Source organism: Symsagittifera roscoffensis, chromosome 1 (assembly GCF_963678635.1).
Source record: "Symsagittifera roscoffensis chromosome 1, txSymRosc1.1, whole genome shotgun sequence".
Lineage (NCBI taxonomy): Eukaryota > Metazoa > Xenacoelomorpha > Acoela > Convolutidae > Symsagittifera > Symsagittifera roscoffensis.
Window position 1 is genome coordinate 22,844,452 of NC_087062.1, and position 27,716 is coordinate 22,872,167.

A 27,716-nucleotide genomic window follows, 5' to 3' on the forward strand; every position below is an offset into this window, starting at 1 on the left:
TCATATCAAGTCTGTTTTTTTGAGTAATTTTCAACTCAGGTTTTTTTGTGCAGGTTTTAGTTTTCCAAATCTGGTTGACGTTATCCCAAACCATCTACTCTCTCTACTTCTATCCACATTATACTTGACGGTTCCATATCTGGAAAATTGTTAAAATTTCGACGGTATATTGTGATGAAGGAACATTTGAATATAATTTCGGTTACTATAATATTTTCGTTTTTCTGATTATTCAGCTGTTTCTCAAACTTAACAAAAAATTATGGAATGCAAAAATTGCCATTGAAACTTTTAATCACTGATTTCTAATTCAGATATAAGTGCTAGTTTGGGACTGCATTAAAATTTTGAATTCAAACAAATGTTTTTGCTCATTTTTGGACGTTTTTAGAATTTCAAAATGTAAAATATCTGTACAAAATGATCAAGAATTATAAAAAGTGTCTACACGTCATTATTTCAAACCTTAAAAATTTTAACCAATTACAACTTCCTAAATATAACAAAAAATCTGTGTTAACTATTATGTAACAATTTTATTCATATAGTCACAAATTTCTGAGAGTTTTTTTTACAACTTCGTTGAGTCTCTAATTTTAAACTAACATGTAAGTTTTTGCAGTAATTTTTGTTTTGTTCAACTATTTTTGATTTCTGGAACTAACCCTACTTCTAAACTCGTTGCGCGTCTTAATTATTGATCTCTCTTTCCCAATTTGCAGCGCCTCTAATATAAGTAACCTATTGCTTCTGGAGGCATGGCCGATTATCTTCCAATTAATCGTGACTTTACTTCCACACTGCTGTCTAATTGGGGTATCCTCTTTTCAGTCTTCTTTAATCCTGTGGGCGAGATGTCGGACCATCTGACCGACATAGATGGATTTGCACCTACAACAATCAAATCTGTACACCACTTTTGATTTCAGTTCACTGGAAAAGGAGGATTTTAAAGAGGGCATACAAGTTTTCAATTCCTCGTCGTGAAGTTTTATGCTCAAGGGTGTTATCGCAAATTTTTTTTTGCTAGCGTCTGACTGTGATTCCGCCGATATTGAACCATCAAGATGCGTGGTGAATCGCTGCTATAATCACAGGGCTTCCTTTTTCGGCCATGTTCTTTTTAGTTTTGCCCTCCCCGATAATCTTTTTAAGGGCTTGTGATGCAACCCGCGACGACCAATTCTCCGGATATTGGTTATCCAATCACTGTTTTCGGTTGATTTCCATGGCATTATCATAATTTTCCCATGTGGACGTGCTGCAGAAAACGCGGTGAACAGTTTCTTCAATCACATTTCTCTTGTACTGAAGGGGAGAGCAAATTCTAAAATTTAGTATGTTAACTGCATCTGTTGGTTTCTGATACAATCTACACTTACTTTTCCTATTTTTGTCAACACTTTTTCGTAAATTCAAAAGTAAGTAAATTCAAATGTGTTTGGCGTCTCTATTGTGAACTGAATTGTTGGATGCAGTAATTTTGCTGCCCGTAGCACCTCTTTAGGATCATCATTCACTGTTCCCACTATATCGTCACGGTAACAGAGCTTGCTGCTCTGATTTTTTTCTTCGTTATCACGCTTCATTTTCTACAGTACCAGACGGTTTCATTTATAATTCATTTTTCATCATCTAATTTATCACCGTATTTTACGTGATACGAGTTCAAACAGCATTCAGATTCCACACTTTCCGACCTGTACGTGACCTTCTTATTGCACTCGGGACATATTCCATGATTATTTTTTTCGGTTATAAACATTTCGGGAATATCCCTTGATAGTGCAGATTTGTACTGCTTCAGCCAAAGATTTGCTAAAATAACGACAAGAGATGCCCCCATTGCCAACCATCTTTCTGAACTTACCATGTTTAATTGCACTTGAAAGGAACTTGACTAACTGCCTTGTTCAATAGCCATGTTCAATTTGTTCAAATCTTTTTGGTTTTCCTAGCAATTGATGGTGGTTCATCTTGCTCATACAGGTTCTCAGAGCTATGTCTATTTTTACTTTGAGTGGAAAATTTGTATTCAAACTCTTCAAATCTAGTGATGTCACGTTTTATTCAACTCAAGACAAATGCTCTTTAAGATTTCTCTCGTTTCTAGCGAGTTGGTTTCGATGTTTGCGCCCTCAGTTTTCTTTTTAAAAGTTGCAAGAACTTTGTTCAAGTTATAATAAGAGCTAGCAAAGAATAAGATGACCGGTCTCATTGGGGTAGTATCTTTATGCAGCTTCAGTAACTCATAACACCAGGCGGGCTGCTGCTCCCCAGTAGACCTCATCCTTGTGTGAGATTCTCACTTAATTCGTCATTTTTTTTCGCATAGACAACATTTCCTTAGTGATATCTTTTTATATCTTCTTAACAATCCAATCACTTGTTCCTTTGCTTTCGCTGAATTGATTTGAAGCTAATCAATCAGATAACTTGTTCTCGTAGGTATCCTTCCTCATTACTCAAAAACCAACACCCTTGTCATACGGTACCGCAACTTATCGATTGCTCTTCAGCTTATCCATTGGGTCTTCTCAACGCTCTTGTCAGATAGTGTTTGTTTCACCCTATAAACATAGGCTTTTGCCACTTCTTGGATCTCACAAAAGGCCTCCCCAAGAATTTTCCGATTTTGTAGATCAAAAGAAAGATGTAAATGTCGGCCAGAAAATTTAACCATGACAGGATGTTTCGGCTCTAATACCCAATCTGGTAATGGAAAATCATCATGAGCTTTTGCCGAACCCTCACCTTGCTTCCCTAGAAGTCGAACTTGCTTTTCTGATAGTTTCCCTTGTTTCCCTAGAAGTCGATTTTGCTTTTCTGATAGTTTCATTAGTTTCTTTTGATGGGTCTCTTTAAGTGTTGTTGTTTGATTCTGAGAGTTTGTCCAAAAAATGACATTATACCTTGTTCAAACACCTCGAAGCATCGTTCAAACACGGAGAAGAAATCGCTAAGGAGAAATAAGTTGGAGAGATGAAGACTGATGGACAGAGGCGAGGAAAATCTTGAGCCGACTGACGAGGAGGCTTCAACGAAAAGGTTGAGTTAGATTTGAATTATTTGTGTTGCTTTGTGTCACTTGAGGTTCCTCGGGGCCTGCAAAACAATGAGCAGAGCTGTATTCCCACCTTCAATCTTGATTCGGACCTTAAAAAAGGAACTAGTTCGGAAATTAGTCAATGAATAATCGTCCATTTATGTTAAATTTATCAACTGCCACAATTGTGTTAAATTTCTGAGAGTTTTTCCAGAAAATGACATTAAACCTGATTTTTTGAGGTTCAGGGTACCGAAAAAAAGAGTGTTTTTGAACCAAGCGGTACACAGTTTTCAGACAAAAACTTCTGAGATCGGAGATTACCGAAGGCCAAAACTTCTCATCTACACCCCTCTGTACTGCGCTTCTCGCTTATACTACTTTGCCCTCGACGTTTTTCTAATATGTCTTGGCCTTCTTAATCTCCGTTCTGAGAAGTTTTTGTCTGTAAACTGTGTACCTCTTGGTTTAAAAACACCCATTTTTCCGGTACCTTGAACCTCAAAAAATCAGGTTTAATGTTATTTTCTGGGAAAACTCTCAGAAATTTAACACAATTGTGGCAGTTGATAAATTTAACATAAATGAACGATTATTCACTGACTAATTTCCGAACTAGTTCCTTTTTTAAGGTCCGAATCAAGATTGGAGGTGGGAGTACAACTCTGCTCAATGTTTTGCAGGCCCCGAGGAATCTCAAGTGACACAAAGCAACACAAATAATTCAAATTTAACTCAACCTTTTTGTTGAAGCCTCCTCGTCAGTCGGCTCAAAAGTTTCCTCGCCTCTGTCCATCAGTCTTCATCTCTCCAACTTACTTCTCCTTAGCGATTTCTTCTCCGTGTTTGAACGATGCTTCGACAAAAAAGCTGGAAGGTTGTCCTGGTGTTCGAACACAATCTGCTAAGACTTTAGTTCCAGCTGGATGTCATGGTGCAGTGCCTGATATTCGTTCATCAGCTTCGTTGTTCTTTTTTTCTTTGATATGAGACACTTATTAGTAGGATGACCAGAATACCCGAGCTGAGCAGCTGGTTCCTGATATCTGATGTACCCTTTCTCTGCCAGTATACAATTGCGCTGATGTTTGTCAGTCTGTTAAGGATTTCTACCAATTCCTCTGCAGTGCAAGCTTTGTAATTGTTTGTGCGGTGGCTGTTGATCGTGCCACACCACCACTTGTCGTTTTTCTGCTAGAAGTGCTCAGCAGAGTAGGCTTGGGAGGTTATTTTGTGGTTTCGTGATGTTCGCGTTTAAGGAAAGTCATCGAATACCCGATCATTTGGGCAGCAATTGTTCATTTTCAGGGTTGCTAAGGTAATCCAGGGTGTGGTAGAGTGAGCTAGCCGCTACAATGTAGATCATTTAATAAGTTTATCGCAACAATTTTGTTTTCTTGAATTTTGTTTTAATTTGATTGTCAAAAAGTTTGATTAATTTAGATTTTCTTTCTTACAATTATTGCAATAATTGGGTCCAAATTTTGGTTGTAGCTTGCAATGTTCAATTATGGCATTGGAAATTCAATTTAAGTGTGCCAGTCGGTCATATCTGAAGGTTTGACTTTGAGAAACACGAGAATACGTAATTTTGGAGTGAGGTTTTAATTTTCAAAATTTCGAATGGAGCCTGTCATGCTCAGTTTTCTCGTACCAACTGAAAACAAAAAGTGAAAAATCAGAACATCCGAGTTTACAATTGCGGGAAAATACTCAAGAAAAACAGCAGCAAAATTGCTATTCGCAATTTCCAGATATAAAATAGGACACGAGTAGAGCTGTCTTATCCCGAAATAGGAGGAGAGATAATAAAAAGAAGAGAGGACAACTGTTCGGAACAAACTAGAGTGAACCTTTAATGGAAAGGTGGACAGCTTGAGTGTCCCAATGGTTCACACAAAAACTCCAATTCTAGAGCCAGAACTTACTTCTGTAACCAAAACTGACCAGTATTAAACTTATCTAGTTATATTATCTAATTCTTGAGTTGCTTACCAATTTAATTACTCCTTGTACTCGAGTGCATCAACATGTGAGTCCCTAATTTAATTTTCTCGAGTGTGTTTTATGATTGTTATGTTGAGGTAAGGTGAGTTTTAGGTTGATCCATCTGAAATGGATCAAAGTTCCACTGTCCAATAAAAAGTAACTTAACGGATTGTTCCGACCCTGTTTTTAACGGCGTTCATGTATTTTGGGTATTTTGAGACCTAAGTATGGGAACGTTCTTATTTTCTAGAGTGGGGGATATTTTGGTAGTAGCCTTTAAGCTGTAACGGGTTCTAGTCTCATGTCGCAAGCGAACCGAATTGGCTCCGACCGTTCTTGAGGTAGAAAAACACAAGAGATAGTGTCCCTGACTCTTGAGCCAATGGTTATAGGGCCTATTTTTCTTAAGCCTCATATGTGACCGAAGTAGGCGACTGTTACAAAGGCCAATTAATTGCATTGATTAATTGCCCGTTCCTAGTGTTTGGTTTCTTACTATAAATACCGCACATTATTCTCCCGATCAAATCAAAATTTGTTACACCTTTGTTATAATTTTGCTTATATCGAGTTTTAACCCATAATAGGGAATTTGTTTTTTATATTGTAGAAGTGGTAGTAGTTACTTTTCAAATTGCGATCTATAAACTTCGTGGTTTATAATAATAATAATAACCAAGGATTTAGGAATATAATCCAAGGGTTCGCTTAAAACCCAGTCATTGCATTGTTCAAAGTTTAGTTTTCGGTTATAAGTGTAAGTTTCTTCAGGTCTCCACAGTTGTTGCATTCGCATAAAATGCGCCAAGTGCATGTATCTGATTCGTTTTATTTTTTCACGGCTTCAGATTGACATATCATTTCATTTATTTACAGCTTTGTTTACAGCGTTTTTGCCTGGATTTCAATTTTCAGTAGTTTTGCAGTTTTATCGTAGGATTAATTTTTGGCTTCCAAGGCAGTTTTTCTCGGAAAATCGAACAATTACTAATTTTGTTTTCTTATCAATCTACCTTGCAGCAAATCAGACTTTTTTCCCGAAAATAATTGAAACGAAAGAATTTTAGGACTGCTTTCATGGGTTTTCAGAAATTAATTAAAAATTTAAATGCGGGCTTCCCTATCTCAACCGTATTAACGTAAGATTTGTTGTATGTTCAAGCACCGCCCTATCTGAGCATGTTTTTTTTTCGCTTTAAAATGGGCATTTGCGGCGTACGAAAGTCATCTTTGGTGTTCAGTGCCTGCCTTTTCCTGCGAATATATTTTGTCTTCGAGTTTTGGCTGCTCCAACAAGCGATGAAATGGTCTTCAACAGGCGTGCTTTTGCGACCGTGCTCAGTGATCCGCATACCCAGGTGTCGGATCGTTTGACCAGCATAGACCCCTCCACATGAGAAACAATTGATTTTGAAGGAACTACTAATGAAAGAACTTCTGCACGGTTAAGCAACGGTCCATTTCGCCAAGATTTAACTTTCATCTGAACATCGGTTTTCGTTACGTTTAGAGAAACGTAGCAGTCGTTCACTCAAGTCGGATATGAGGTTAAGAAGGATAGGCTCTATAGCCATTGGCCAAGGGCCAGAGACATTATCGCTTGTGTTTATACATTTTAATCTGTCGGATTCAATTCGTGGTTAGCTTTGGACAATGGGATTTTAAGATCGTTACACTACTACCAAAATACCCCCCCCCCTTAGATCCCCCAAAATACTACCCCTTAAGAAATAAGTGTAACAGTCGTTCACTCAAATCTCACATGAGGCTAAGGAAAATAGGCTCTATAACCAATTATTGAAGTGTCAGAGACACTCTCTCTTAAGCTTTTACATCAATCAGTCGGAACCATTTCGCGGTTTGTTTATGACATGGAGGTTTCGGAGAGTTACAACGGATACCAAAATATCCCCCACTCTAGATATAAATAGGCACACCCCAAGGTCGGGTCTCCAAATATCTAAAACACGCGAAAGCCATCAAATACAGGGTTGGGACCTCAAGTAAAAAAATATTAGTTTTTCTTAGACAGCGTACATTTGATCCATTTCAGTTGGATCAATTTAAAACTCGCCTTACCTCATCATAGTCAGATAAAATACACTCAAATAATTAAAATCAGAGACTCACGGCAGCTGGACAAGTCTGGATTTAGTTCCAAAAATTCAGTTCCGAAAATTAAATAAGACCCAAGAAGTTTAAAATAGTAATGCTCAAGAAGTTTTTATAAAACTCGAGAAGTTCTGGACCGTCAGTTCAGTTGATTGGGATATTCCCCAGTTGATCAGGATAGTAATTTATTTGTGCTGGAAGCTCTTGACTCACTCTCTCTCGCTCTCTGGACTGTCGCACCCAGTCGTTAAACTCTATCCGGAACAAGACAAGCGAATAGCAATTTGGCTACAGTTCGATTTTGAGTCTTTCTCGCATTTTCATTTCGGCTGTTCTGATTTTTGACTTTTGCGTTTATGTTGCTGCGTGAAACATAAGCATGACGGGGCCAAGAAGAAATCAATTCGAACCAAAATACGATTTTTTTTTATATGAATACGTAATATGGGCCCCATTGCCAGTCTCTAAATACGTAATATGTAAACATCCAAATTGTTTTGATTAAGATCATTAAGAAAAAAAGCCCATGAAATGTTTCAGATTTAATGAGTTGTGGACCGCGAGGTCAGTTGATTAGGAAGCTTTCCCACTCAAGAATGATTATGGTCTTTTGAAACTTCCTGCTTTTCGGGTGTGTTTTATTTTTTTAACTTTTTTGGTCAAACTGTTTTCCAATTGGCCTATTTTTATGTGACTGTCGAATATGTCCAAGTTCTATTTTTTCGTTCAGATCTTGTTATCGCACCACACAGGAATAAAACGACAGTAAGGTGAAAAAAAATTTTTTTTTGTTTTTTTTTTGAAGTCTGTCGGGATATTCTGTGCTGCTCAGTAACCTTGTTTTCCACGCAAAATCAGATACCACAATGATTTCAATGGGTCGAGTGATATATCAAATTGAATTCCTTTCAGTCCTGTTTCGAACCGCAAATGAGAAAAGTTTTTAAAAGTTTTCGCAGTGTCGAGAAAACCGGGTTTAACATTTTTGGTTCTAAGTAGTAGTAGTAGTAGTTGAGGCTTCTGGGAAGTCACGCTTCCCAAGGGTTTATGAGTCCCGTCATTTACATGTTTTCATCAAGTTAAGTTTGAGTTTCGAGTTTTTTCCAGTTGTTACAGTGAATGCATCTGCAGATAATTCTCCAAGTGCATCTGTTTAGATAATTGAATTTTCTGACAAAGTAATCCCAATAAAGTTTGCTTATTGATTTTTTGTCAAGTTGGTTCCCATATTCTTCGTATGTAAGAGTTGAATGTAAGAGTTATAGCATTGGCGTCCCAACAGATTTTGAAACGCCGACTTGAGTAAAATTTTCAACCCTTGCAATGGCTTGGCCTTTTAACAGAACAACATAGGTACTTCTTAAATTTGTGTCAAATGAAATTTCTTAAGCATTTTAATATACGATATAGTTGAAACGTGCAATAACTTTTTCGTTAAACATGCAAAACTAATACGTTGCAAAGCTTTAACATGCAAACATTGGGACTTCTTAAACATGTAAGCTTAGGAACTTCTTAAACATGTGTCAAATGAAACGCCAATTAAATAATAGATAGATAGATAGATTTGAAGCATAAACTACGAAAATTTCGGAAAAAATTCAAAATGCAATGCTTTAGAAAAAACATCGGAAACAAGGATAGCCGGTTACTGTGAATAGCCGGATAAGTTCGGTGTCGTTCATTTTGGCGGATAGATTTCCTCTTAAATTTAGTAATTTACATTTACTCGTATTTGTCGTCATTAAGTTTTCTTAACACCAGTTTTCAAGTCCCCGAGCGCCATTCCTTAGGTCGATTTCATTCAGAGCAATTAGTTTAAAATAATCAGCAAAATCATAACTTTCAAGGTGAGGGCTTGCGTTGGGTAGATCATTGATGAATATTAAGAAGAGTAACGGACCTAGGATAGAGCCTTGGGGTACTCCACTGCTGACTTGTATTAGATTAGACGAGGCGTTTTCAATTTTAACGAATTGTTTGCGTTTATCGAGATACGAAATTATGATATTAAGTAGTTTTCCGCTCACTCCAAAAATTTCAAGTTTATCGATAAGCAAATGATGCGCAACTTTGTCAAATGCTTTTGCAAAGTCTAGATAAATGACTGCCAATTCTTTTATGTTTTTGTCGTCGAACTTTTTGTATACAGAGTCTAAAAAGAGCAATAGTTGGGCTACAGCTGACCTTTGTCTGCGAAAACCAAATTGGTTTTCATGCAGTTTGTGGCGACTATGTTCATACAAATGATCAAAAAGAATTTTTTCGAACACTTTTGAAATACAACACAATAGGCTTATCGGACGATAACAGCTAACATCTGCTTTGTTTCCTTCCTTGAATACAGGCGACACCTGGCTTATCTTCCAGTAACTCGGATATACACTTTTATTCATTACTGTTTTATAAAGCAGAAGGAGCGATTTCGGCAGGGATTTACAACAATTTTTGAGGACGATATTACCAATATTATCGGGTCCTGTTGACTTGTTCAGCAGTAAACTTTCAAGCACGGTTTTGATTTTCTTTTCCGTAATTTGTATATCGTTAACTTCTCTTTTGGTATGATCTGGCGTTATTGATTGTTTTTTCTTTGTAAAAACACTTTGAAAAAATGAGTTAAAAAGATTTGCTCTGTCTTCGCTTGACTCCGCAATCGTTTCGTTGAGCTTTATTATTGGGGGTATTGATGGATTTTTTCTTATTGACGACAGATATTTCTGTATGTTGCTAAAACGCCGTGTTTGGAATACATCAGCCTCAAAACAACATAGATCAGAATCGATTAAGGAGCTTAACTGTTTTTCCAATCGTTTGATTTTTATAGATCTTTGTATGTTTGGGTTTGGCCATTGACGCTTTTTCGTTGCTTTTTTCTTTATTAGAAAAGAAGCTTGTTTTGAGATCCAGGGTGGAAGTGACGATCGATGTTTCGTGACTGGGTATGTTGTTGTTTATTATGTCTTCTATCCAGTTATACCATTGTTTGACTAGAAAGTCGACATTGCTATAACAGTAGGAGTCATAAGGAAAAATAAAGATAACATTGTTAATTTCATCCCAATTTGCTTTCTTAAAGGCATATTTTGTTATGGATGGAATTACGATAGAATTTTTACTAGCAATAAAGCTTGTGTTTTTTTGGCTTGTGGTCAGAGCAAGGTTTGTTATTGATACTAAAATTGCTTAGGACGTCTAGGTCCTTTTTGCAGTCTGTAATTGGGTCGGGGTTGTTCGTCAGGATGACATCTAACTGAGATTCTGACATATTGGAAAATTTATGTTCAATTAGAATTTCTAATATACCGTTTTCGTATTCGTCATTTGAGCTCATGTCGCTCCAATTTGTTTTCGAAAAGTTGATATCCCCAGCTATGATGATTTGATCGTAACTTATTTCACTGGTATGACTTTCGAGGCTATTAAAACACTGCACAAAGTCTTGGAAAGACCATTGGTAAGGGCTATTTGTCGGTGGGTTGTATATTGCACACACTAGTGTGGGCTTCGGGGTTGTACAAAGTCTTAATACCATTAAATCATTTTTACAGTTGTGAAGAACTACTTCTTCATGAGGGATTTGATTTTTTATCGCTATGAGGACTCCTCCGTGTTTTGATCGAAATTTTTCACATACACGATCTTTCCGGTATATTGTGTAGGCCGGAAGAGAGCGCTGTTAAGAATTTCGGAGGTGAGCCATGTTTCTGATAGACAAATTAAGTCATAGTTAGTTTTAGATATAGAGTTAGAGAAGACCATTCGTCTTTGGAGATTCAGAATGCTTCTCACATTGAAGGATAGAAGATTGATTTGACTTAGTCATTCGGACTCGCTCTCTGTAGCTGTGTCCGTGTTATCACTATACTCGACCCATTTATCATCGTATTTGGTGTCCAGTTTCAAGTTACGGATTCTGATATTTTTCGGTCTATCTGTTTATCTACGATTAAGAATCGCCTTTTGCGTAGGCAATCGTTTTCAAGTTTGGTGTCTGATGCTGACAGTTCTCGACTAATGAACACAGCGTGGTCATAATCTTTCAGCCGGAAGGCAGATTTCATCACGAGTTCTTTGCTGAGCATGTTTTCCATGTTTACGATAAGCGTGCGAGGGGTTGTCCGGTCTGGATCATTTCTGCCTATGCGCTGGATTTAACTCAGTTTTTTGTCATCAATATTGAGGAAAACAAGTATTTTTTCAACTGCTTTGATGTCAGCTTGGAATCGCTCGTTGGGAGTCCCCGTGGTGTTTTCGGGTACACATCTTATGCGAACTCCAAGGTTGCTTGAAGATCGAACTGGTGGTGGCGGATCGATCTTTTTGCCCATTTTCACTGCACCAAGTGATGCGGCGAAGTTCTGCGGCTTCGTTTTTTTCACCTCATTGAGTTCTAGTTTCACAGTTTAAATCAGGGCATTTGATTTGCTAATGTTCTCTGTTAGTGTCTTCATTTGGTCTTTGATTTCAACTAGTTGGGTATCAATTTTAGTCAAATCGTTTTTTTGGTCAGTTTTTGGGTCTTGCTCTTTTTTGTTTACACATTGGTTGCAAACATTGAGGATGTTTGCTTTACACTTTATAAAAACGTCTAGGCTATTTTGATCAAAATCAGTGCATTCCGGTGTCATGTGTAAAACTTTTTGACAAAAATAACACACAAATTTTTCTTTCTTGATTTTTCTTGACAAGTGTAACACTTGTTTCCTCGATTCGCCATTTTGACTTTGCTTTACAGATTTTGGTTTAATCAGATTGTTACTTCAACTTATTTGTAGTGTCTTAACTAGGGGAATGATAGAATACACTCAACCAGGTGGCTCCTCGCTAGAAGCCCTTTGGTTTAGTATATTCTACTTTAAAACTGCAGCAAAAAGAAAAAAAAACTGATTCCTCGAAAGGAGCCCTTTGGTTTCTGATTTACTACAAGGGGAGTATGTGCTTACTTTATCGACTCTCGAGGAATGATCCGCACTTGCAATCACTAGCTGAGGAGCACTCGTACACGTTTGGATGTCCTTGCTGTTCGAGTTCGATCGAGTAATGTTCGTAAAAAACTTTCGTTTTTAGTATCTTTCGAATTTGACTTATTCCCTTCTCGCTGAGGTGCACGCAGTCACGATCGGAAATATGCGTTTCTGAATACACGTGTTCGGCTAGCCCTCGGAAGTCCAACGAGCTTGTTTTGATGCGTTTGCTAGTCTCTGGTTTACTGCTAGATGGCGAATCAACTCGTGGTCTTCAAAATTTTCGATTTCAGTTTCGGGTGGGATTCGGGGGGTTATACCGATTACGTACAACTTTTTTGCAACAGTTATCAACGTGTTTGCAAGGCTTTCGATTCGCTCAAATACTTCCTGTGGAGTAGCCACAGAGGGAAGGTATCCACTGTATAAGTCGTTTCCGCCGACAAATAAAACAATGATTTCGTATTTACCTTGTGGAGGGACAAATTGATATACGTTGTTTACAGTTGCTCCTGGTAACAATAGGATGTTGATATTCCCAAATGTCAGGTACCTGGCTTGGGAGTCTGCAATCTGGAGAGCTTTCTTTGGGGATGTTTTAAACAGGTGATATCTCATTGAAATCTTGTCTCTAAAATCCCCCCATTGGAGGCCTTCCACACAAGATTTTATACATTTCAGATGAAACACACTTTTTAATAAGTTTATCACAACAATTAGGCTAAGTTCAATTTCGAGCGAGTACTGCGATCTAGTGACGCTCGTTATACAAAGTTTAAGGTTTTTAGGCTAATTTAATTCATGTTTTTAGGCTGAAAAAAACTGAATTTTACAATAACGAAATTTAGTTTTGGATATTTTTATTCAGTGCTTTCCAGACAAGAAAGGTTTGTCAAAAAATTAGAAAGTATGTATAGCGCTCGATTCGCACCACGCAGTAAAAACGGCACTATTTTGAGAGCAAGCAGGCTTATAAAATTAAGGTTAAACTGTTAAAACTAAATACTTTAGTTTTACTCAAATGAAATTAGTTACCCAGTTTTTTGGCCACTTTTTGGGAATAAAAATTTCAAAACGTTTCAGTTAACCCTCTGCAAAAGTTTGAACAAATAATTGAAATTTTTGAATTTATTTTTATTTTTTGTTTGAAAAATTTTTTTTTGTCAAATGCCCCTATTTTTTACTATGGAACTTTAAGGCTTTTGTTTAGGGGGTCTATCACAACAAAAACAAAAGGTGACGCAATTTGAAAAACATTTTTTTATTTTAGGTTTTTTTAGTATTGCCGGAACATTCTGTGCTACTTGCACAACAACCGACTATCCGTGTTTAACTAAAACAGGTCTGCTTGCCAACAGACTGCTAAAAAGTGTTGAATTCACGAATGTTTGCGGACTAAAAAAGAATCCTCTACCATATATTGCGGCATTGTCATTTTTTATTGAATCAATCTCAAAGTACCTGGTGAACCTAAACGTCAAAACTGAAACTCTTTCCTTTGCGATAAGCAAGGGTATTGCAATCGGGTACCAGACTTCTTTCCCGCAAACAACTTTGTCCACAGGACTCGTGGTACCGTGGCTCATAATGAATTCAAATTTCGTAGTATCTCCCGCACACTTAGCCTTGAGGTAACGAATACGCCTGAGACGCCAAAGGTCTCGGGTTCGAATCTGACTAGGACCTGTTTTTTTAAACGTTAAATGTTCTTTCGTCTTAACTTATATCGACCTAGTGGACTCTTATTGCGTCGTTCGTGGATCTAGAAAAGTTTGTGTGCGTGAGTGTGCTCTGAGGGGAAAGAGACATAATTTTTTTATGTAGAATTTTTTTGAATCGTTTTCGACATGAAAGGTTTCTGCTCTGGTATTTTCGGCTTCGTTAATACATGATAATTATAAATTCAAATTCAAACCATCCGGCGCATCTGGCGTAGAGGTGACTCAACTGCTTGAAGTCGCTTTTTTATAGACAAAAACGGTTTTTTGATTTTTTCAAAGTTTTTTCGATTTGATTTTAATCAAAGTTGTATCACAAGTGATGCGAAGCTCAGCTTCGCCTATGTGTTGAAATGTGCGATCCTTGTTCCTTGGGGGACCAATCCATAACGCAAAGTTCTTAGAAAATTGCTTTAGATGGTTTTAATTGTTTTCTTATTCGTCTATTAAACCAAAGTATGGAGCTTCTACTATAGACACTAATGTTTCAGGCTCGCAAACATTCCTATTTTTGCATCATTTTCAATAACTTTTCAGGGTTTTCAAAGTCGACAAATATTCTTGAGCAATTTTTGGCTGTCAATTTGTTTCATCAAGTATAGCTGCCTGTTGCTAGAAAGTTTATAGAAAGTTAGATAATGTAAGCATATATGGCTCGAAATATGGCTCGATAATTTAAACACGAAAATATTATACCTTAAAATGTTCAATCTATTAGTTCCTTAATGAAAATTCCCACATTCTTCGAATTAAATTTATTCGTTGAAAAATTTTTCAAGAAGTGCCCAAAAACGGCTTTTTGACAGTTTTTCAAAAATTTGCCTGCGGCGCAGAAAATTTTGCCAAAATAGGGGTAAAACATTGCTTTGGGAGAATGGGAGAGCTCGAAAAATCAATTTGGTCGACCTTAAAAAAAAGGTTAAAATTTTCGAATTTTTTTTTGAAAATCCGCACCCCCCTCGAGAAAATCCTAGATCCGCCCCTGTTGAACATGTTAGGTTGTCAATTTTTGTGTTCTTTAGAATAACAGTCAATTAAGTTAGTCAGTCAGATAGTTGCTGAAAACCGACTCCGTGTTTTTTGATTTCGTAATTAAAGAAATTTTGCATAGCGGAAATTATTTGGGCTCTTTTCCAGTTCCCGCCTCCTTTCAAAATACCTAGTTTTATGTTTGTTTTAAGTGTTATTACGGCTAAATGCGTGATGTTACGATGTAAAGTATGAAGAACATGGCTTTTTCTTTTCCCCCCACCTCACACAAGCATCAATTTTATGGTTTTAGGAGTGGTTTTACAAAGTTGATTATGAAGATCAAATATGTTTGCCATGGCCTAATTTCTGCATGATAATTTTCATGACAATCGGACAAGGTGATCAGTAATTTCAATTATAAACATGTGCAGGAGGGGGAAAAGGAAAAAGAGCCGAACAAATCTGTTCACAGTTGTCGATTTGTTCACCATGTCAAATTTCATTGCATTATGACAATGTTAAATTGACTTTTCAAATTGAATTGGAAAGGAGGGAGGGGGAACTGGAAAAGAGCCATTATTTGTTGCCATTTAGTTCTTGATTTTCTACTTGAAAGTGTTTTGGGATATTAAAATCGGTTCAAATTTCAAATATTAAAATCGGTTCAAGTTTTTTCATGAACCTGTTTCCGTTAGAATTGTATATTATATGTTAACTCATCGTTAAGAAGCAGTTTGAGTTGCTGTCGGTCCGTTAATAGGGTTTTAGTGATGAAAATTGTAACTAAGATAAGCTGCATTAGGAAAAAAGTTCAGAATAGCTATTTCTTTTGATCTATTTCCAAGAATAGTAGTTAAATCGAATTATGTCTAAATTTTACATCATATTTGTCAATATTTGTCTATTCCCCTGTAAACATTTTGATGTTGTCCGGAAGAAGGTCCAAGAATTCGCAGACTGCCTTTGGTTCCGAAGGCAATTCGTCCAGAAGATCCTCGACAAATATGACGATGATCTCAATTCCCTTTCGCTTGAAGTCCTCCAAATCGTCTTTTGAATCCCGAGAAAACAGTTCTCGTTTCTCCGTTATGAAGCAGAGACCTCGCTTGACTCCGATTTTGAAACACTGGCCGGCCATCAGGCAAATCAAATCGACATACCCGTTATCATTGATTTCATCACTGTTTCTAATCTGCACATAAGTATGCAAATTGTCGTCCTTTTTCATGACGCACGAAGCGTAATGGGGCCTCAGTTTTGCATCGTCGATTTCATAATTGGGTCTAGTAGTCTTGAGTAAAGTGACAACCAATCCTGCGAAGTGCGCTAGCGTGTCTTTTGGCTCCAAATCAAGATGGGCACTCAAGTTATGATCTTTCGGTGACCGGAAGACTTTGATTAGCGACACCAAGGAATGTCTAATTGCCAAGTGAGTCTTCTCGAGAGCTTTCTCGGTGAATGCAAGGTTGTCTTGCAGCATTCTGAGCTGAGAGTTAACTCCTTGAATCTGATTCTCAAGTTTCAAGACAAGGAAACTTGATTTCTTGGATGAAATCGGCTCGAAGTCGCTAAGTTCGGCGTCCGAAGCTAACAGCGCTGAAACCCTGGATCCATTACTTAGCCCGCGAGTGTCGAATCGTCCAATAGGAGGCTTAGAATCGAAGAGCCCCTCATACAATCTGTCATGGTCTTTTTCGAAGACATCGCGAATGTCTTCAATTTCAGTGATTCGCTTCTTAAGGCGCTTTCGCTTCTTGAGCAAATCTTTCGCTCTGTCTTCTAAATCTCCAAGCACTTTCCAAAGTTCTTCGATTTGCTTTGTGAAGTCCTTGGCGTTATTTTTGCCTTTTTTGGAGATGAACTCAATTATATCTGCGAGGGTTTCAAGAGGACTATCCGAAGAGAATTGAGGTAACGGTTGATGTGTAAGGGACAGAGTTCTATGTGTTTTGTTGAATGAGAAAATTTTCTCATCATCGTCGTTGAAAATGTCATCATTCTCAAAGTTTTCTTGTTGTGAGCCTGATCTTGAGAAAATTTTCTCGGTATCAGGAAAAACATCAGCTGGGTCTAAAACCGATGCCCGTTTTGAAGAAGCGGCTGAAGCCATATTTGGAGTTTTTTTAAATCTAAAAGATAGAAACGGTCTGAATATTTTATTGTGTGATAGAAATGCTCTTTTTGTGCGTTACATTGAGTACAAACGCAGCTTCAAGAGAAGATTGGTGTTTTCTCCACGTGCGAAATTACTTTTGACGTTTGTATACGGAGTAGTTCGTATGAATAACAGTTGGTGAATTGAAAGATGGCTGAGAGAAAAACTTGCTGAAAGGTGTTTTGAACGGACTTAATTTTGACTGGATTTTGCTGTATTAATTCACGTTGAATTCCCTGACACATGATATCTTTTTGGATTTTGATCAGTTTATTTTTCGGCTAAATGAGGAAAGCTTCATCAGATTTTACGTTCCATGAACCAAATTGATCTGGAACTCCAATATTGAGAAAAAATTTTGGCGGTAGATTGTAAGAATTGTGTTACTAAAAAGGTCATTTTGTGTGTGAGTACAAAAGGCCAATGAAAAAGCATTCTAGTGATACTAATCATTCGGCGACTGGGTAAATAACCAACCACATCTACTATTTATTCACTACTGGGATATTTTGAACCTTTGGAGAATTGATATTTGACGCTTTTGTGAGTGAGTTTTGAAACTTATTGGCAGTTATAACTTTTTTTAGTTTATTAATGCGCAACATAATGGCAAACTTGTCTTAATGAATCTTGAGTACTCGTGAGAGAAGAAGAGGAAGAAGAAGTCTTGGGTGGAATAATGGCGGCTGTCAGAATAGGCAGCAGTGCCGTGCCTATCTTCATACCCGAACAGGCTCTGCAGGTTTGTAGATTAGAAGGTTTAGTTACATTCTAAAATGGTCGAGAGCTGAGCAATGTCATGTAAGATGTTGTGAATTTTGGATCTGAACTGATGAACTGAACGAATATCTGTTTCTGTAGTTTTCCTGTAACTAATTGAGACACAGGCTAATTTTTGACATTGATAGATGAAACCATTTGAAAAGATCTAGTTTGATCAAAAGAAAATTTTAAATATAAAGGAGTTTAAAAGGTTATTCAAACACAAAATAAGATTGTGAAGATTTTTTGCTGCTAAATTTAGCCTGAATTTTAAACAATGGTTTTGTCACCGATCTTTTTCTTATCTAGGATTCACTATTTTGAAGCATAATGAACAAATTCTGAAAAAGAAATTGTTAATCGATCGTTTGTTCTCGTATGGTTTACGAAAAATTAGTTAAACTCAGGTACCAGAAAAAGTAACGGGGTTGATTGAGTGATATCACATTTAAGCTCTTTCAATCGTGATTCGCATGGCAATAAAAAGTTTTCTCAGTGTCGAGAAAAACCGGTTTGAAATTTTTTGATTTTCAGTGTAATTTCGAGCAAGTAAGTTTTAAGCTTTTATTTAAGCCCAAACAGCGCTTCCTCGGCAATAATGTGTTTTATCGAAGTCTGAAAAAATGTGTTATGACGTTTTTTATTCATTTTTTGTCAACAACTGTAGTCCATTATGCTTTTCATGCTACGAGCTAGTCTTTTTTCTCTCATCATGCCACGCACAAAAAGCGACACAAACTTACGAATTTAAAAATATGTAATTATATCAAATATTCTGAAGTTGAGTAAGTTTAATCGTTAGTAATACATATGGAATTTGTTTTCACAGGTAATCTTTGTTTTCACAGCTAGTGTCTTGTAATCTTGAACTAGGTTTTTTTCATTTAACAACTTAGACTTGAAATCTTAAAAATATGAACTTTCTGAATTATGAAACTTGGAGAAAGGCCTGGAAACAGCATATAATATTAGCCATTCAGACAGCTGGCTGTTTAGTGTGAAGGTAAAGTGCTTGGTTAAAGGTCCTAAGGTCTGGGGTTGATTACCGGTCTGACTTTTTTCTGCTATGTATTTATGAACTTATTGGGGCGTCGTCTCAATTCTTGTCGGCTTAGTTGCGTTCTGTTATTTTCTCTAACTATCAATTTAATTTCATTTGATTGTGGTTTCTGACCATTGTGAATAGAACAATCGAGCTTGGAATCATAATTTTTGTCGATGATTTTTTGGTTTTCTTGTTTTCGATTGTGAGCTTAAATTCAGTCAGTTTAATTTTAAACAAGAATTTTATAGGCATATATGGTTTCTTGTGCTAAAACACTGACAGACTAGGAACATTTAGATTTTTACGTAAATAAATTTTGGCGGTAGATTTTTGACGTTAGATTTTTTCAAGTAAAGATTCAACTGATTTTTCGAACTTTCGTGCTTCGGTTCAAAATTTGTCGGCAGAATTCTGATGTAAACTTCTAATTTTCTCATATTTCCAATGGAATTGTTGAGTACTCTTTAATTAACAGGGCGAGTTTTTCATGGAAAACCTCGACAGAAATTTAAAGAAAATGATATTCTTAAATGCTTTAGATTTTGTGACCAGCGAAAATTGGCTCGGAAAGTCAAAAACTTTTATAATGCTTAAGAAAATTTTGGTAGTTTTTTTCCCGTCTTAATGGGCGTCTATCCAAGTTTTGTCTGCGTAAATACTGCCCGGTAAGTTCTCTAAATTATGTTTGTTTTCCCCGTAAGGTTCTCATTTCATTCAATCCGTTTGAGATAAACGTCTAAAAAGTTATGGGTTAGGTTTTTGCGATATTTGTGTGTATTTTTGGGTTATATAGCAGTATTTAGACAACCGCGTATTCTGCGTTTCAACCAATCAGAATCGAGACAAACAAGAAATTAATAAAATAATTATTATTTTTTTTTGTATTATTTATGTCTTTTCTCGATTCTGATTGGTTCATACAGTACTTGTCTAAATACTGACGAGTATGAATACGCGGTTGTCTAAATACTGGCTGCACTCCGTATTTTTGTCTCTGATATTCGATAGTTGATAAATATTCAAAATATATAAATGTTTGTTTTTGGTTTCCTTGATCTCATTGAAACTTTTAACTGTCTGTCGGCTATGTTGTTTTTGTTATTACCTCGCCTTTTTTGACACAATATGAATAATAATTTTATCGTAAAGTTACATGCAACGATTATGAATCTCAACTGAACTAGTTTTTGTTTAGCGCGCTACTTACTCGTGCAAAAATGTTGTTTTATACTTCAAAGTAAAACTATCGCAGTGTATACTTTATGCTGTCAGAAACTAATGCTTTCAAATCTGAATATTTCAATCTGAGATTTGTTACAATTATAACTTCAACGCTGAATGATTTTACAAGGAACAATCTCTTCATCATTTTTTGTCACTTTTGGATGAGTTTTGGACTCGGCGTTGGTTAAACAAACAAAAGCCATAGACTTGGCTGAAATTTTGCAATGAAACATTTGGAAGATGTTCTTTTTGTCAGTTCTGTTTTTGCCAAAAAATTAACTTGGTTAACAACTCATTGCTTTTTTCATTAGTCCTTAGTGTTTCTTGAAGAGGTTCAATTAATTACAGATTTAAAATTTTTTGGCATTGCTTTTTTTTTACAAAGGCGAACTTACAAGCGTTGTGTTATCAGATTTTTCCTAACAGCGTATTGTGTTTTCTGCGTCAAATCTTATGAGTTAGCGAGTGTTTCTAACTCTAGCCGCTTTCTCAAAGCGCCTTTTGTTGCTGCGTGATGCCTAGGATAAAATTTTTAAAATTTACATGAAACGAACAAGGCTCTTCGGTTGCGACAACAGTCTTTTGGGCGAGAGGTACCGAGAAGTTCAAGTACCGTAGTATCCGAGGTAATAAATAGTATAAAATATTCGTTATTGTTGATTTCCTTTCAAAGTTAAAGTTAAAGTTGATTTCCTTTCAAAGAATTTTTCATACAAGCGAGTTTGCGATCATAGTGTTATAACGTTCCAACTCACAAATAAAAATTCTTTATTTGGTAATACTTTTATTGCATTAGTTTTGGCAAGCATGCGTTAACCACTTTATCAGTGGCTGGTGTTTATTTTCTGTACGCGTCTGTGGCATAGTTGTGTAGGGCAGTCGTTTTGACTGCTTGGATGTCCGAGAATTGAGTCTCGTTTTTTTTTCTTGATTTTGCGAATTGAAGCTTCGCCTCTTTCTTTTGCGTTTGTTTTGCTTGTGTTTGCGAAATGCAGCTTCACCTCGCAAAAGAAAGAGGTGAAGCTGCTTTTTGCGAGTTAATTCTTTTCAAACTCAGTGAGTTTGAAAGATGATTCTTCAGTAAATAAACTATTTGAGCTCTGTCAAACCGCAAATGACCAATTTGACGCCATGAAAAGGATACAGTTTGACTATTCATAAATGTAGTACTGTAAGTATGTGCTGACGAAAACTCCAGTGTTAGCATAATCCGTTATTCGAACGTGTTATTTGACTGTAAATTATACTTACGAATTATCTGTATAAATTAAAAGGACGTTCAAAAAGAGTTCTAGGTAGATATTTTAGATAAAAAAATAATTTAATGCAATATATAATCAAGACAATCTATTATCTATTATATATTTAAATGCGGGCTTCAGTATCTCGCCATGTTTAAGCTTTTTCAACGTATTATTTTTGCATGTTTAAGCTATATCGTATATTGCAATGGTTAAGATTTTTCGATTTCCCAATTTGATTTAAGTGGTTATTTTACCGAGTTCAAATTAAGCAACCCAATATCGAATTAGGGGTTGCGCATTTGGCGTCCAATTTTGAATGCCCGAATCATTTTAGTTAACGAGATAAGACGATTTTTGAGATTTTTTCAAAAATTTCAAATAATTTACAAAACCTGAAGTTCCCAACCCTGTTGTTGGGTGCTGGCAGAGTACTCTAAGGAGCTACAAATCTTGCCTCCAAATATGATAGTTCAAATCCTTGTAGTTTTTGAGATATGACGTTTTTTGTTCTTTTTTCAAAAAACTTTCAGAAAACATATTAATTTATTTTCGCAAAATTTGAAATTCCGAACCCTGTAGTTGGGGTTGTCAGAGTAATCTCAAAGATTGAGAATCTATCCTCCAAATATGACTGCTCAGTTCTTTGTAGTTTTCGAGATAAAACGTTTTTGTGATTTTTTTCAAAAATTTTCAGAAAACTTAAATTATTATTATTTTTAAAAAATCTGAAATTCCCCACCCTGTAGTTAGGTACTGCCAGAGTACTATCAACCATCGCGAGTCTTGCCTCCAAATACGACTGCTCAAATCCTTGTAGTTTTCGAGATAAGATATGATGTTTTTTAAAATTTTTTCAAAAATTTTCAGAATATTTTAATTTATTATTTCTGAAAATTTGAAATTCCCAACTTTGTAGTTGGGTGCTGTCAGAGTACTCTAAGGAGTTAAAATCTTGTCTTTAAATATGACTGTTCAAATTCTTGTAGTTTTGGAGATATGGCGTTTTTTGTGATTTTTTCAAAATTTTCAGAAAGTTTAAATTAATTATTTTTCAAAATTTGAAATTCGCAATGCTATAGTTCGGTGTTGTCAGGGTACTCTAAAGAGTTGCAAATCTTTCCACATGCGACTGCTCAAATGCGTTTAGTTTCCGAGATGTGACGTTTTTTGATTTTTCAAAATTTCTCAAAGAACTTATCTACAAAGAAATTTAAAAAATTTGAAACTACTAACTTGATGAAGATACAACCTTATTGTCAGCGTACACCCAGGCGTCTCAAATCTTGCCTCTTAATTTGAATGCTCAAATCCTTGTAGTTTCCGAGATAAGACATTTTTTTCATTTTTTTTCGGGAAACTTAGGTTTAAAAAAATTCACAAAATTTTGGATTCCTAACCCTTTAGTAGGGTGCTCTCAGGGACTCTCAGTGGTTGCAAATCTGGCCTCCAATTTTCTCCAGAGTCCCATTAAGTTTTCGAGATGACGCTTTTAAAATGGGAATTTGAAAAAATTCAAAAGTTCCAAATTACCAACCCTGTATTTGGGTGCAGTCAGAGTACACTAAAAGTTTGCAGATGTTGTTTCCAATATATGCGGTTTTTCATGATTTGTCGAAAAATTTCGAAGGTGCGTTAAACGCTAGTTATATTTGTTTCCACAACAATTTTCTAAGTGTTTTCGATTAGTACAGTTTTCTGAATATTGGATTATTTTTTATTTTCTAAATTACTCAGAAGTGTAAGAAATACTCTTGTCTTATGTTCTCTAGTTAAATTTTTTCGCAAAGTAACTTTCATTCACGATTATTTCAGTCTCCGAAGAAGGAAGGGTCCACGCTATTTTCATCCACGTGTAAGTGCTGCGCCCAAAAATGTCTCCCAAGAAGAACCAGAGCCAGGCGCAAACTGATTCTAGCTGTCTTAGTTATGCTTTTTGTCCTGTCAATTTTACCATTTCTGTTTCTGACTTTACTGACAAATAAAATTGGCCAGCAGACATCTTTGTCGAAGAAAGACGAATTGTCTGCAGAAATCAGGGAGGAGACATATTCTGATGCTCTTCAACAGAGTGAAGAACAGAACGAAAATCAGAAAAATATATTGTCAGCTGCTAATTCGCAACAGGTAATAACTCAGTGCTAAATGCCTTAGTTTGTGAGTTTTTGAACAAAAACCACTGGACAGAAAATTTTGAATTCAAACTGATAAGTAAACTACTTTATTGTGTTTAGACCGCGGAGCTCAAGAAATTAGTCACATTCATTTCGCAATCATCACAAAGTAAGTGTGGACGTTTTTCTTTGTTTCTCGGTTTTTTTTCTTCAGATATTAGATACATTAATCAGCACCTGCCTTGTAAGTATCAAGTTGTCAGTAAACTTAAATAATGTTATACCCTAAAAAGCTAATTAATATTCTATCGATATAAAAAATAGTTAGGACCGCACTAAGTATAGCAAAAGATAGAAAAGATATAAAAACAATTTAAAAAGTTTTTTTTAAATTAAATTTTCAATTTTTCCTCTAAAATAAGGCTTCAGGAAGTAATTGATGAACTAAAAACAGAAGCGTGCTAGTTAGTATTGGAAGTGGATTTTTGTGTTCACTTCTCTAATGGTAAATTTAAAATTCATTCTGAATAGCAAAATTTTCAGACCATATTTTCTCGACACAAAATTTTTGGATTTTTTTTCAGAATCGAATTCACGACACAATGGCTTTGTTTTGATAACAGGCTTCAGAGTCATAAGAGCGTTCTTGGAGGTGCATAAAGTCAAGAGAAATCTTATCCATATGCCATAGTTTCCCCACAGGTCCTAATGTGTACATAGTTGATGCTGAATTGTCGGCAGTATCGGAAACTTTAAGCATCTTTTTTTAAAGTTAAATATAATTTTGATCTATCCTTATTGAGTAAAACATTATTTTGCTCTATCATAATTTTGCTGAATTTTTGGTATCAACTTTATATTCATTTGCAGCATATCGACAGCAGGCAGTGATGGAAGCGTGTAGACATGCATGGTTGGGTTATGAGCAGTATGCCTGGGGCAAGGATGAGTTAAAGCCAATTAGCAAGAAGAGCAGCACCTGGTTCGATCTGGCACTCACTCTAGTGGACAGTCTGGACACACTATGGATCATGGACATGCAGCCAGGTATGCTCACTAAAGAATTTTTGAACTTTGTTTAATTAGCAGACACAGAGAGGGGTGTGCATGTGGTGATGATTTAATGCGACTTGCACGCAGTAAACTTGAACTCTGCAGCTTTGCAGATGTAGTTTAACATATTCAAATTTTTTCAAAAGAAATTGCCAACACTTCATGTGTATTCAAACTTCATGTGCATTCAAACGATCACCGAACTTGGTATAACTTGATAATCTACCAAAATGGTGCTAAAACTAATGATAACTTTGGTTATAGCTGATACAAGGATTGAAGGAAAGCGCTGATTTTGGAGCCTGTGGTACTTCAAATAGAAATGGATTAAAAAATTGCGTTACTTTACGGCTGATACCTCTGGATTGGATCAACACAGCTACACGGATTTCACATCATCATTCATGTATTGGATTGATTAAACGTTAATGAAGCCATGGATTATCTAAGAGCGAATAAACGTATAATTTTGGATCTAGCTGATTTTTGCACCTTTACTCTTAATTGAGGAAAAAAGATCAAAAATTTAAAAACGTTTTTTAAAAGTCAATAATTGTGTTTTAGAGCTGGAGAAAGCGATGATGTTCATGCGAGACAGCTTCAAAGTAGACGTGAACAGAGATGTCAATCTGTTCGAGACCACAATCAGAGTGCTTGGAGGACTTCTTTCCATGTACAATCTATCACACGACGAACTATTCCTTCTCAAAGCGGTGAGCCTTTTAAGGCACTGTTTTAGTCGATACAACTGCTTTATCGTAAAAGACTAGTAGCTAGTTTTTGTTCGAGATAAATGTTTTTGTTTGTTCGAGTTTTTGTTTAAGAGTAATGAACGTATTGAGTACTCTTATATAGGTCTCGCTGCTGATTTTTTTTGTTTTTTTTTTTTCAGGAAAGTCTTGAAATTTGTTTAAGTTTTATTTTGGTTTTTCGCGGTTTGACTTGTGATTTATTTTTAAGGTCAGCTCACTTCCTTTGTTAAAAGAAAGGCAAACTCCACTATCGAACAGCTAAATCGTAAAGGTTACGAAAAACGAGATTGTTTTCTAGTTTCGAAAATGGAAATTAATTATCAGATTTCCCAGCGAAATAAAAGTTTTGCCTATTGATCCAGTTTTCTCAAATTTGGTTAATTTTAACAAAAAATTGTCCATCATAAAATGTTCTACAAATTCAAAGAGCTTTAAGGCCATCTATTTTTTCTTCGAAATTCAAAAGTTGAAGGTTTTCGAAAAACGTGTCAGTTTTTTTTTCAGTTTCCTTGCGTTCATTACTCTTTTCCAACTGTCAGTTGGCTATGTTTGGTAATTTGGACAATGAAAGAGGAAACATCATTTTTTCTACAGAATGAGACTTGACCTATGCTAATTGCCGGGCAGAATTTTCACGTTAAAAAGGCTGTGAATTTTGATAATTGAATGTTTAAACAAAATCAATGAAAAGAAAAAAAATACCTGAAGGTTAATGATTAGATTTTTTATTGGAAGTCTGGGAAATCTGGTACATTTTCGTGCAATGATGTTCATAGTAACTATTTTGTAGTAACTAATAAAGTAATTTACTTTTTTCTTGTTATTAAGGGTGTATTGTGTAGATTAATCCAATATTATTAATCCATTCAAACTTATACGTTCAGAACTTAAATACAAACCAATAAATTAACACCTACTTTTTTAGCTCTTCTAATTTAGCTCTTCACTTTCAGAAAGACCTCGGTGAGCGACTGCTACCCGCCTTCAGCTCGAAGACTGCAGTTCCATTATCAGATGTGAATCTGCACACGAAGGTGGCCAGGCACCCTAAGTGGGGAGCAGACAGCTCCACTTCCGAGGTCACAACTATCCAGTTGGAGTTCAAAGAACTGTCCAGACTGGTGAACGAATCTGTATACAGGGTGAGTTGTTCTTGTCTTCAGTGCACAAGAAATAAACATGGCGGGGTTCCATTATTAGTGTGGTAAAAATATACGGTTTATTAAGAGCAATGAACATAGTGAAAACTCTTATATAGGTCTTGCTAATTTTTTTTTGTTTTTTTTAAGAAAAAGTGTTAAAATTGTTCACGCTCAATTTTGAGTTTTCGCGGTTTGACTTGTGATTTCTTTCTAAGATCAGTGCATTTCTATCGTTAAAACCAAACTCTACTATCGAACAGCAAAATTATAAAGGTCACGAAAAACCTGATCGACTTCTAATTTCGAAAATAGAAATTAGTTATCAGATTTCCCAGCCCAAAATTTTTTTACGTATTGATCCAGTTTTCTCAAATTGCGTCAATTTTAACAAAAAAGCGTCCATCATAAATTGTTCTACGAATTCAAATAGCTTTAAGGCCATCTATTTTTTTCTTCGAATTTCAAAAGTTGAAGATCTTTGAAAAAACAAGCCGGTTTTGTTTCAGTCTTGCGTTCATTACTCTTTTCTAGTTGTTAGTTAGCTATGGTTTAATTTTTTTATCGCTATTTGACATCGATATTTCGATCTCTCTCGAAATCTCAAACGACTCCACGAAATTGGGTTCTATAGTAGTTACTTGCTTTCACGAAAACAAAGGAAACGAAGTTTCGCTGTTCATTCAGGATAAGGCTCTCGCAGTATCTATGCATGTACGAAGTCTGGAGAAACGAGACAATCTGGTGAATTATTTCATCAACCCCAACTCAGGAAAGTTTCGACCGGGTGTGCTGACTCTGGGAGCTAGGGCAGACAGTTATTATGAGTATTTACTCAAACAGTACATACAGACGAACTACACCGAACCTATGTGAGTTCTCAGTATTTTGCGATCTTTTCTTTTGGAATTTTATGGATGCTCTCAGGTGCTTATTTATTGGTGGGGCGGGGATCATAATTATTGATATAAGGTGTTCGATATAATTAAACACCTATAAATAAATAGGTCTTAAAACAAAAAATACGTGTATTGATAATAACATTGAAACTCGGGCGAACACTAACAATGCTAAATCATTTATAAAATGCACCATGGATCTGATTAATTATCTTACCCCATTATTCGCAGACGCCAGCACATTTCAGTACATAACGGACAAAAAACCAGCTGCTATTGCAATTTGCCGCACTAATTAAAACACTAGCGTATAAGAGGAAACTAGTTTGGTTTGTTGATGGCAAATTTAAAGTCATTTCAAAATCGTTTTATCACCCGTCGGTGTTGAGCATTTTTTGGAGTTGATATTTAGTTTTCCTTTTGAAAAAATATTTAAATTTAATTATCAATTTAAATTTTGATCGTACAAGTTAAATTTCAAAGCTTTCAATTTTGTAGCAATTAAGGTAAAAACGTTTCAACAATACT

At 35.9% G+C, this 27,716-nt stretch overlaps 2 protein-coding genes across 3 annotated transcripts in view; one reads left to right on the forward strand and one right to left on the reverse strand.

Annotated features, from left to right (window-relative positions):
- LOC134841514 (endoplasmic reticulum mannosyl-oligosaccharide 1,2-alpha-mannosidase-like) overlaps nucleotides 1–27,716 on the forward strand; it is a 399,351-nt gene that overhangs the window by 354,391 nt on the left and 17,244 nt on the right. Inside the window, exons 2-8 of the mRNA XM_063857546.1 lie at nucleotides 17,544–17,701; nucleotides 23,047–23,358; nucleotides 23,466–23,514; nucleotides 24,216–24,392; nucleotides 24,963–25,111; nucleotides 26,104–26,292; nucleotides 26,977–27,161. Coding sequence (XP_063713616.1) covers nucleotides 17,639–17,701; nucleotides 23,047–23,358; nucleotides 23,466–23,514; nucleotides 24,216–24,392; nucleotides 24,963–25,111; nucleotides 26,104–26,292; nucleotides 26,977–27,161 — 1,124 coding nt within the window. The 5' untranslated portion in view covers nucleotides 17,544–17,638. The remainder of the gene's footprint in view (nucleotides 1–17,543; nucleotides 17,702–23,046; nucleotides 23,359–23,465; nucleotides 23,515–24,215; nucleotides 24,393–24,962; nucleotides 25,112–26,103; nucleotides 26,293–26,976; nucleotides 27,162–27,716) is intronic.
- LOC134841497 (ubiquitin carboxyl-terminal hydrolase 7-like) overlaps nucleotides 1–27,716 on the reverse strand; it is a 289,862-nt gene that overhangs the window by 232,811 nt on the left and 29,335 nt on the right. Inside the window, exon 1 of one of the 2 annotated variants that reach the window (XM_063857526.1) lies at nucleotides 4,411–4,426. The exons of the other annotated variant lie outside the window; for it this stretch is intronic. The gene's annotated coding sequence lies outside the window, so the exon portion shown is untranslated. Of the gene's footprint in view, nucleotides 1–4,410; nucleotides 4,427–27,716 lie in introns of those variants that run through there. 2 annotated transcript variants of the gene reach the window in all.